Raw genomic sequence first — 11,774 nt, forward strand, 5'->3', positions numbered from 1 at the left:
CTCTCCATGAGACGTTCTCCTACAAAGAGATTTCACTCATAAAATTTCTCCTCCAACATGAAAAAAGAACAATCTCTAACATAAAGTGACATACAATGATCCTCTCAGAAAGTGGCATACATGGATCTCAAATTCAAATCACCATCTCAATAAAAATAAAATGAATACATGGCAAAAATGCATCTTATACCTCCAAGTCTAGGGATGGCCTAAAAATCGGCTACTCAGATGAAGAAATAACATGGACCATCTCATTCCTTACGGAAAAACCATGAAATCTGAGTATAAACTCGACCCCTTTCTGACTCGGTCAAATCTAGGCTCGCCGTGAATCTTTTAGATTCCTCACAAGATTCTTTTTTTGACATGGGAAAAAATTATGTTGCTTAGATCAGAAAATGGACTATGCCATTAGACTCCTAGTGAAAAACTGGTTCAAATGAGTATAAACTCGGCATAATTCTCACTTTGTCAAAAATCGGCTCCCAGGGAATCTTAAAAATTCTTCATAAAGAATATTCTTTGAAATATTCCCTAACATATGTTTTGACAATATTCATAGAATCTTCTTGAGATTCATGAATTAATTGGTCTGCTTGCACCCTCATCTCATGTATTCTCCATGGTTCCCTTTGAACCATTTGAATGACATTTTATAGCAAAGTGTGAGGGTGAATAAAACAAAGTGTGAGGGTGGCTTAATGGTTGGCATGGTCATATTAAGTTACTTGTTGTTGGCGATAATTTTAGGTTCAAAACCCATGGACTCCCAAATTTTCTTTAATATGGTTTTAAAGCCCAATTTTAGTTTTAATATAGTTTCAAACCATATAATATATGGAAATTGTATGTCCATATTGTAACGACCCCCAAAACCATGAGAATAAGACAAAAATGGAGGTTGCACCATCCAAGGCCACTTGGGCCTAATTTGAGGTGCCATTTGGCATCATGTGATTGGTCCATGTGGCAAGCCCTCATTGGTCCACATCATATGCCACCTACTTGCCATGTGTCAAATTGTGGTGTTGCCTTGTCACCTGCTTGTGGGTCCACCTGGTTTGCTGACTAGGATTTCACACTATCTTTGTGGGTCCCACCAAGCCTGCTGGATTTTCTTCCATGTGGGAAGCCTATGGGATTTCCACGTGGCACCCTGGGTTGACTTTGACATTGACTTTTGCCTAGTTTGACCAAAACTTCGTTTGGCCATAAATTTTGCATACGAGCTCAGATTGAGGTGTCGTTTGCATCGTTGGAAATATTACGACAAGATATTTGATCTGATCATGGTTTCATTGGAATCCAAAAACTTTTTTTTTTTAGCCTTTCCTCAACCCTCTTTGATTTCTGAGCCGCTCTAAAACCACCTGGATCAATGTTGTAAAAGGCAAGCATGAGGCAGCAAAAACATAGGTAAAAGAGGAAACTCCTGAGTTGGGTGAATCCCTAATGTTGAAGAGGATATTAATTAAAGGAGAAAAGGAGAAGTAAGAGCCAACATAGCAAAGGGACTTGTTCAAAACAATCTGCAAGTCTAAGGGAAAATGTTGTAAAGTAATCATTGATAGTGGAAACACTGATAGATTGGTCTCTATGGAAATGGTGGAGAAATTAGGTTTGCAAAGTACGAAACACAACACTCCTCATCGATTGAAATGGTTGCGAAGGGGACATTAGATCCTGGTCAATGAACAAAGCAAGGTATAATTCCAGATTGACAACTACAATGATGAGGTTCTATGTGACATCATGCTTATTGATGTTTTCCATGTCTTGTTAGGAAGGTTGTGGCGGTATGACATAAGAGCTATCCATGACGAGAGGAAGAATACCTGCTCTTTTGAGAAAGACAAATGCAAGCACATGTTGTTACCCATGGAGGATAAAGGAGTCAAAGAGGAAGCATGACCAAGTGTGCTAATGATAACCGGGAAGGAGCTACTACAGGAAAACAAGAAAGAAGAGGTACATTTTTCTTTAAATGGTAAGCGTAAGATTGTCCTTGTCAATCGATGTTATAATCCCTTCATGTTTATCTTCAAATCCATTTAATATTAGTTGTTTGCAGGTCAAACTAGTGGTGCAATTGATGTAAAGTTCTAATAAGAAAAGAAAGTAGTTATTTAGAATGATTATGCTATGTGATCTATCTAAGAGATTAGTTATGTGTGTAACTAATTTTTTTTCACTCTCCCAATGTGGATAATGTGTTGTAATGCAAGTGGTGAACTCAAAAGTAAGGAAAAACACCTTGTTGTCTCATGCTTTGTGTGTTGTGGGGTGAATAATGTATGGTGGTGTTGATTAATGTTTTAGTGGATAACATGTATTTCTTATGTATTTTCTTTATATATGAAATGTTTTGGGATTTGAATACATCCCAAAACATTACAACTCTTTAAATATATAAATAAAACTGTCTACTTATATAACTCTTCATATATATATATATATATATATATATATATATATATATATATATATATATATATATATATATATATATATATAGATATATATATATATATATATATATATATATATAGATAGATATCCGCATAAAATCTAGACAGATGTGAAGCGATCTACCCGCCGACCAAACAAGAAGGGCCAACCCCAAGGGCATCGAGGAGATTTGACCTAGTGACCTCCCAATTAGCAAGGTAGTTAGCAACGCGAACTCTTCATAAATATATACAATGAAGAAAGTTAAATATTGTATAACTTTGATCTTTTCCAATTTTTCATAATTAAAATTCAACCATAAAATATTTGTTAAAATTACAATTTTAGCATATTATTTTAATACATTAATAAACTAGTACAATCATTTATATTAATTTTCTATATAAAAAAAATGGATTTAACACTTTTAGAACATCAATAATATAATTTGATTTGTAATATTAACGTTAATTTCATAAAAAAATTCAAACTCTTTGTGTCCATCTTTCTTTTAAAGTACTTTGAGGAAAACCATTTTTTTTTAACCATTTGCACACAACTTTACACAATTCCCTATTTTCACATATTTTCTTTACCCATTTTATTTTTATTTTATGAAAAAAATAACAATTGTATAATCCCAATTAATGGTCAAATTTGAATGGAATCATTGGCCACTGGGTGTCTACTTTTAAAATATTGCAAAGTTATTTTAAAAGTTATGTTTTATTGGAATACCATACATATTAACGCTGTAAGGCGTTCCCTGTGAAAAGAAGTCCTTTCCATGCCCCTATATTGTTGTGAGACGTTGATTTTGATGTTAGACAATTCAAATAACCTCGGCCATCAGATTGAAAAATACAGGTATTTTCCGTTATAAATCGGTAGGAGCCTCTTCCTGTCATTTGGGAGCCTCACATTCGCTGTCTGTGGTGTCTTTCGAAACCGTTCGACCTAACCCTCGCTTCAGTCTCTCATTCCCAGCGTTTGTGATGGGAGGGTTTCACTCTGCAATTCCATCTATCAACAGTAAGCTCGTCACGGCTCCAATGACCTCTTCCTCTTGAGATTCCAGGTTATTTGCGACTCCCTTGATGCCACATCCACTCAACGACCGATTCTCTGCTCCATCATTCGTTCTCAGATACAATTTCTGCGTTAACAAGGTTTTCATTTCCATGGTTAGAGGCGGCAGCTTCCCAGGATTTTCCTATCTGCTTCACAGGCTTGGAGGCAGCTGGGATTTATTTCCTTTACTCGGTAATTACCCTTCTGCAACCGCCTCACTGTTACCTCCTTCAGTAATTCTGAGAGGTAAATTCAAAGGTGCCTGATTTCTCCAACCGGCTTCGTGACCTCCACGGCCTTCCCATAGCGCTGGTTAAATTAAATTGCTGAGTGTGTCTTTCAGCACGTTGAACTCTTGATATAAGAGTCTCTGTTTTTCTTTCATATGTCAATCTGTAAGTTAAGCATTTTCTTATTTTTTTAGTAAAACTTTACTTAAATAACATGACCTGTTCAATAAGATAGTACTTAGATTATAGAGTTTTTAGTTTGAACTACTGTCCTTTCAAGTGCAGACAGACAGGTTCTTTTGTATAATACAACAATTAATTCTAAGCAAAGAATTATCGCAGCAATTGTTTTAGTTCTTCTCAGGATAACAATTTTACACAACCACAGAGGATAAATCTTTCCCTCATAGTAATTCTGTTTTCTTTTGTTTTTTTTTGGGAAAGAATAGGTACTGAAGTACCATCATTATCTTCGTCATTATTTCTACCGTGCAAATCTTCATTTCTACGGAAACAAACGAATATTTCCTTTTTCTTTTAATTATATTCACACAGTAGTTATGTTTTACTCCGTTGTTCTTTCCATTGATCTGAGACTCATACCTGTTGTCAAATAAACCCTCAATAACAGTCACATGGTTCCTGCAGAATTCTCTTGATTAATAGTTCAAGTATATAAATTGTCACTTTCAACCACTTATTTGTTGATTATAGGCACACACCTGCTATCGAGTGTACCGAAAACATGTTGTATCAATAACAGGGCACTATGTTCCTAATACTAGTCACAATCTATGGTTAAATGAACAGTGTACAACATGAGATCATGAAACTTATAGCAATGAAAATGCCAGTAGAACGAGGATCTCTTCAAGTAAGAAGAGCTTGAATTCTCTCCCCCTGCGTAGCAAAATCACCCAATACAGTCTTGTATCCTTGCAGCTAAAAACCTTAATCGATCATATCTCGTTCTAACAATTTCAGAAGCCTCAGAGCTCTGTAATGGATCAAATTCCTCATCAAGTTCATCCTGATCAACGACATCTGCATGGGAAATTCATGTATCCATGTGCGGTGGCATCCTACCGAAACCTATAGTGCCATGCACCAATGAGAAAAATGTTGAAGAAAACTGTTGGTACAATGAGTTCTGGGTACCAAACCAGGACAAGGAAGTGGAAATGCACTAAAATTGTTGTAATGGGATTCCTCCACTGACATATATCATCAACCCATTTGGAAACAGATGCAACTCCAGAGAGAACATTCATAATTCTCAACCAGTTAGCCTTACTTCTCCTCTTGCTCCACATATTAGACTCTGTATCCAACATATATTGCACTACTTCCTGCCTCAAAGGTGGCATAGCACGAGCTAATCGCAATCCAACAATCTTCATTGTTGTGTTTCTTAACATGTCCTACTGACTTAGGCTCAAGGGATGCAAATAATGCATCTTAGGAAGCAATGGCTGAGAGTAAATATGAACAACATCAAGCAAAGAATAGCAAGAAAAACGCACTGCGAGTTCATTACTAAACATTGAAATTTATAGATACATACGGAGGAGAGTCAATAATGACCTCTGTCAATCTCCACCATCTTGAAATGATGTTTGACTTATTCCTGCACAATCACATTAAATTTGCTAATGTGTGAGCAGTGGGCAAGGCCGTTTGCGCAGTTGTGATTAATGGTCTAACACTTCCCCTTAATCACAACGACTTAAAATTTAATTTGCCTGCTGGTCTAAGTCTCAGCTAGGCTTACAACAAAACATTTCATTTTTGTCTTCTTGCTAAAGGGTCCATGCTTGTTCCTTTTCCTTTGCTCGTGCAGTTTCATCTTCACCTTTCTCGCTTTCCTTATGAGCTTCCTCTGCTCACTTATGTACTTAACATCAACAACCTTTTCCGGAGTGGGATGCAATGCAAGATCCCGAACAAGGTAATGTAATTCATGTTCTCCCCACCTTCCATGAAGAACCAACAAAGGAGCCACCAAAATGCACTCATCTTTGAACATGAGCAGCCTCTGTACAACATCCATGGTAGTATCCTCCACTCTCACAGAAATATTAGAAGCGGATCCAATCACATTACTAGCAATTTGGTTCACGGACAAGCAAGTTTTGCTCTCATATGAAATGGACTCTAGCTCTCGATCTTTATGATCACCAATAAAATCATTATGTTGATCTAATAGTTCTTGTGACTAAAAAATACTACCTGAATAAAAAATATTACCAGGCCCAAAAATACTTCCAAATGGGCTCTCTAAAAATGCATCATCAAAAAGATCAATATCCAACATTATCCCACTCATTGTACTTCAATCATAGCAGTAATCTTGTACATGGATCTCCACACAGGTTGGCCCCTTCTTTATGAAATTCCTCTCCTCTGCTTCTTTGAATAGCAGAACCACTGCTACACACCACAGCTCCTTAGAATGCCACAGCTCCTCAGAATGCCATGGGCTCGAAACTCCACTCTAGCTCCAACTTCCAAGCTCCACTTAGCTTGCTTCTAAGCATTCACTTGTACACAACGCTCACACCACACAATCTACGTTGGCTGCTTCTCCAAGCTCAACGCTCCAACACTCATACGCCTTTGGAACTGTGCTTTCCAACACTGCATTCTCCACAATAGTAGCTGCTCAACAAATATGCTTCCACGCTCCACACACATCGGATATTGCAGCAATTTTGTGCGCCAAATACACTTCTCCCTTGCACACAATGCTTCTGAACATCGTTTTCCAACAACGAGCTCTCCTTCTCTTGTCAACGTTCAGCTTAAAAGGTCTACAATGACATAGCAGATGATAACACAAACTTCAAGAATAACAGCCCCATGTCACAACCTGGAGACTTTCGCAACATCACCTACAACTGCACCACCACCAATTACCACAGCATCACAAGTCAACGATCAGTGTTTTCACACTAGTCTTCTACGATCAACGATGAAGAACGACCCGCCTCAACGAGCTCCATTCAAACGGTGCTCAACAACACCTCCAGAACTATGGCACATCAACAGATCTCAATGCTTACTAGTCCATGCCCAGTGGATCGGAGAACATGAATGACAATGTTCAACATAGGCTCCTCATACAGTCCGCTCTCTGTATGCCGCATCAACATGGATTAGCCTTCAACATGGCCCACACTGCGCCATCCAATTAGGCGGATCGACCCTATAGCACCATCCACAACCTCCGGCGCTCTCTTTTTCATGCTAGACTGGCCGACTACAAGCTTCTGTAAATAAATCAGTGATAGCAGCTATCACTTCAACGAACAATTTCACAATGCTCTTCCAGGACTATACACGCAATCGGTTCAACAACAACGCTTTTATACTGCGCTCAATCCACAACAGGCACAATAAACAACACAGTCCACATGCCCAACGTGGTCACACAACTCCAATCTTCACACAACTCCAATCTTCACACAGCAGAGCTACCACGCTTCAGACTTGGGCATACTAGTAATTTGTGCCTCCTCCACATGAAGGCTTAAACGGGCTATCAGCTCAATTCTCTTCACATAGCAACAACTTTCACATGCCAATGCTCCTCAGGCCAATGCTCTTAATTCTGCAGTGGCATGATCCGGATTATCCATAGTTTCATGTTCATTCTGTTGACGTTTCAAACCCCAAAGGGGGTCCATCATCAGGACTAATTAGATAGAATATGAATGAAAGCTTATTCGGATCATGCCACTGCAAAAAACCACCACAGAAGCTTAAAAGCTCTTAATTCTCTTCACACACAGCTTCTTTCACGTCCTCAAGCTTACACACAACTCAGCCGCACTCTTTTTCTCTAGACTATGTGACTCTCCAAACACAGTGGCACACGACAAGAACTTTTCACTATGCTGCTTTCCCACGGCAGCAAGAGCTCACGCTCTCTACACAGCAAGCGTCACGTTACAGGCAGCTTCAGTCAATAAGGAACACACTTTACTCTCACAGAACACAACTTTCATGCACAGCAGGAGCCACACCGCTCTGCCTCACCTCACAGCTAGCTCTGTGACCTCAGAGCTTACCTGAGCTCCGATACCATGACAGAAACACTGAAGACTCATAGAATGAGCTTATTATTTCATTACTAAACATTGAAATTTATAGATACATACGAAGGAGAGTCAATAATGACCTCTGCCGATCTCCGCCGTCTTGAAATGATGTTCAACTCATTTCTGCACAGTCACATTAAATTTGCTGATGTGTGAACAGTGAGCGGGGCCGTTTGCGCAATTGTGATTAATGGTCTAACACATATATCATCAACCCATTTGGAAATAAATGCAACTCCAAAGAGAACATTCATAATTCTCAACCAGTTAGCCTTACTTCTCCTCTTGCTCCACATATTAGACTCTGTATCCAACATATATTGCACTACTTCCTGCCTCAAAGGTGGCATAACACGAGCTAATCGCAATCCAACAATCTTCATTGTTGTGTTTCTTAACATGTCCTGCTGACTTAGGCTCAAGGGATGCAAATAATGCATCTTAGGAAGCAATGGCCGAGAGTAAATCTGAACAACATCAAGCAAAGAATAGCAGGAAAAACGCACTGCGAGTTCATTTTCTCCCATTTTTTTCACACCAGAACGCTGGAGAACCAACAATGGATAGGAATTTCTATAAACTCGATTTCTTTCCATGAAAGCTCTACTCCAAGGCAAGCAAGTCCATGCCCACATCGTTCGGAATGGGGTTGTGGGGAATATTAACGTTGATACCAATCTTTTCATAATGTATACCAAGTGTGGCAGTCTAGAAGATGCGCGCCCAATTTTTGATAAAATGGCTGACCGCAATTTGGTATCATGGACTGCCATGATTGCAACTTATGCAAGGTCTGGTAATTGTAATGAAGCGCTCAAGCTCTTTCATGAAATGCAGAGGAGTGGGGTGAAGGCGCGGACTGTTTTCTCTATCCCAGCCTTCTCAAGGCATGCACTGGCTTAACAGCTCTGCAACAGGGCAAGGAGCTCCATGGATCTGCGATTAGGAATGGATTTGAGTCTGAATTCTTTGTGGGGAGTGCCCTTGTGGCCTTGTATACAAAATGCAGGAGTATGGAGTTTGCACACCGAGTGTTTGACCAAATGCCTCAGAGAACTGAGGCGACATGGAATGCAATGCTTGCAGGGTATGCACAGAGTAATCGCCGTAGAGAGGCAATGAAACTGTTCCGCGAAATGCAGCTTGCCGGCGTAAAGCCCGATTCCTTTACCTTCGGGAGTGTCATTGCCATGTGCGCAAACTTAGCTGTTCTCAAACAGGTGAAAGAGATTCACGGATACATAATTGGAACTGGATTTGAGTTGAATGTGTTTGTGGATAGTGCCCTTGTAGATATGTATGCAAAATGTGGAAGTGTAGGGGATGCACGCCAAGTATTTGACGAAATGTTCCAGAGAGATCTAGTTTCGTGGAATTCAATGGTTGCAAGTTATCTGCAGAATGGGCAAAGCGAGGAAGCCTTGAAACTCTTTAGGGAAATGCAATTGGCAGGTGTGAAACCAGATTCATATACTATCTCTAGCATTATCCCTGCTTGTATATGCTTAACGGCGTAGGACAGGGGAAAGAGATCCACAATTATATGATCAGAACTGGGTTTGATGCCAATGTTCTCGCAGTGAATTCCGTAATTGACATGTATGCCAAATGTGGAAGTATATTGACAACACAGCAAGTATTTGACAAATTATCTGAGAGAGATGCGATTTCATGGAATGCAATGATTGCAGGTTATGGTTTACATGGGTGTGGCCAGGATGCCATCTTGCTCTTTTCTAAAATGCACCAAGCAGGCTTGAAACCTGACAGTATTACCTTTATTGGAATTTTGTCTGCATGCAGCCGTGCAGGACTGGTGAATGAAGGTTGGCAATACTTCGAGCAGATGATGAATTGCTATCAAATTATGCCAAGTGTTGAGCACTGTGCATGCATAGTTGACCTTCCTGGCCGTGCTGGGCATTTGGATGAAGCACAAAGCTTTGTTAAGAAGATGACCTTAGAGCCAGATGCATGTGTTTGGAGAGCCTTGCTCGGTGCCTGTAGAATTCATCAGAGTGTAGAGATAGGAGAACAAGCAGCACAACATCTTTTAGAGTTAGAACCCCAGAATCCTGGAAATTGTGTGCTACTATCAAACATCTATGCCACTGCTGGTAGGTGGAATGATGTAGCAAAAGTCAAGAATATGATGAAAGATAAGGGTTTGAAAAATATTCCAGGATACAGCTGGATTCAAGTCCAGAGCAAGGTGCATTTTTTCCAAGTAGGAGGTGGATCAAACCCACAAATAGAAATGATCTATGCAAAGTTGGATAGCTTGGCTCGGCAGATGATGGACATTGGGTATGCACCTGATATCAACTTTGCACTTCATAATGTGGCAGACAAGGAAAAGGAGGATGCTCTATTTGACCACAGTGAGAAGCTGGCACTCGCTTTTGGTCTTATCAATACAAGTGATGGGACGCCTCTCAGGATCATGAAAAACCTTAGAGTCTGTGGTGACTGTCATTCTGCTATTAAGTTCATTTCCAAGGCAGTTAAGCGAGAAATCTTTCTAAGAGATAACCATCGATTCCGCCATTTCAAGGATGGACTGTGTTCTTGTGGAGACTATTGGTAACATCTTAAATTCATGTATTGATCTTTATATAGTAGATTTTGTCAGATCCAATGATAAATGAATTTTATAATCGCTTTGTGAATTAGATTATCAATGTTGAAGATGAAGTTGCAACGTTGAGGACAGAAACCGTAGATATCTTCACAAAGAATAACATTATAGTCAGAGACATTGAAAGGGTTCTTCAAAATAAAAGAACTCCAGTCAGACCTAGAAGGTTTGTCGGAAAATAGAGTGTTATAATGGATAGTTAACCTGTAATCTAGTATTTCTACAATAACATCCACCCATTTCGTATATTTTTATAGATAAGTTGTGTTGTAATCTAGTATTTCTACAATAACATCCACCCATTTCGTATATTTTTATAGATAAGTTGTGTTGATTGAGCATGTGATTATGGACCTACTTTTTGGAGCCAACAACTAATTTTGTACTGTGGGTTACTTGTATCTATTTATAGGTGTGTGTAATGAAAATGAGGGTGTGTGTAGTTTTTCTTTCTGCAGGAATTGATTAACAAACTAAGTTTGGACAAGACCATACTCTATACAACCTTGGATAATATGGCTAGAGTTAGCAACCATACCTTCTTGGGAAACTGATTTATTAGATTTGCAGGTTATGTGCGCTGCATCTTTGGTCCTTGGCTACAATTATGGTTCTCAAAACAGCTCATGTCAAACTACAGTTGGAAAATGTTGAAATTGTTGGCCCACTGATGGCGAAAGCGATGTGGTTATTGCTGCTTTACTGCTCTTATATCAGCCATATCAACTCAATCAAAAGCAATTTGATTGTAGCTCTCCTTTGATTTCCAGGTTCCATGTTTATTTTTAAAGAGTAGTTGTAGTATTTTTGGAGTATTATTAGTTTGTTTATTATATTGATGTTTGGTTGGCTGGCGGGTGTTTGTTAAGATTTTGGCCAAGACAAAGGTTCTTAGTTCGATTCTTATTATGTGTTGATTTCTGGACCTGAAATTCTTATTAAATACAATTGAGTAAAAGAATCAGGTCCATTTAGCAAAAAGAGACCGTACCACTTTTGCAAAGCATCTTAAGGCAACACCTTACAATAATTCTTTTTAGGAAAATAATCTATTCATATTCACTTGCCTCTTGGACAACTATAAGCTTCAAATAGAATAAACTCCACCACTTTTGCAAAGCATCTTAAGGCAACACCTTACAATAATTCTTTTTAGAAAAATAATCTATTCATATTCACTTGCCTCTTGGACAACTATAAGCTTCAAATAGAATAAACTCCACACTTCTCAAAAGGAGGACTTTATCTTTATTTATAGTTAACAAGAGAACTCTAATAATAACAACC

General features: G+C 38.9%; 1 protein-coding gene across 3 annotated transcripts; it reads left to right on the plus strand.

Moving 5' to 3' along the window:
- The first annotated feature begins 3,205 nt into the window (after positions 1–3,205).
- Positions 3,206–11,490, plus strand: LOC149161260 (pentatricopeptide repeat-containing protein At1g20230-like). 3 transcript variants are annotated; one of them, XR_016261872.1, is made up of 2 exons: positions 3,206–3,914; positions 11,058–11,196. XR_016261872.1 is itself a non-coding variant. In XM_089436927.1 (2 exons), exons 1-2 carry the CDS (start codon positions 9,351–9,353, stop codon positions 11,248–11,250), a joined length of 1,275 nt encoding a protein of 424 aa, XP_089293053.1. In that variant the 5' UTR covers positions 8,127–9,350; the 3' UTR covers positions 11,251–11,490. The 3 variants fall into 3 exon arrangements, 1 of the variants encoding a protein (XP_089293053.1); XR_016261873.1 differs by having other exon boundaries at positions 3,206–3,711; XM_089436927.1 differs by lacking the exon at positions 3,206–3,914 and adding an exon at positions 8,127–10,432 and having other exon boundaries at positions 11,058–11,490.
- Positions 11,491–11,774: the final 284 nt, after the last annotated feature.

Source organism: Pinus tabuliformis, chromosome 5_2 (genome assembly GCF_031772625.1).
Source record: "Pinus tabuliformis cultivar Carrire ecotype Pingquan chromosome 5_2, CPIR1, whole genome shotgun sequence".
Classification (NCBI taxonomy): domain Eukaryota; kingdom Viridiplantae; phylum Streptophyta; class Pinopsida; order Pinales; family Pinaceae; genus Pinus; species Pinus tabuliformis.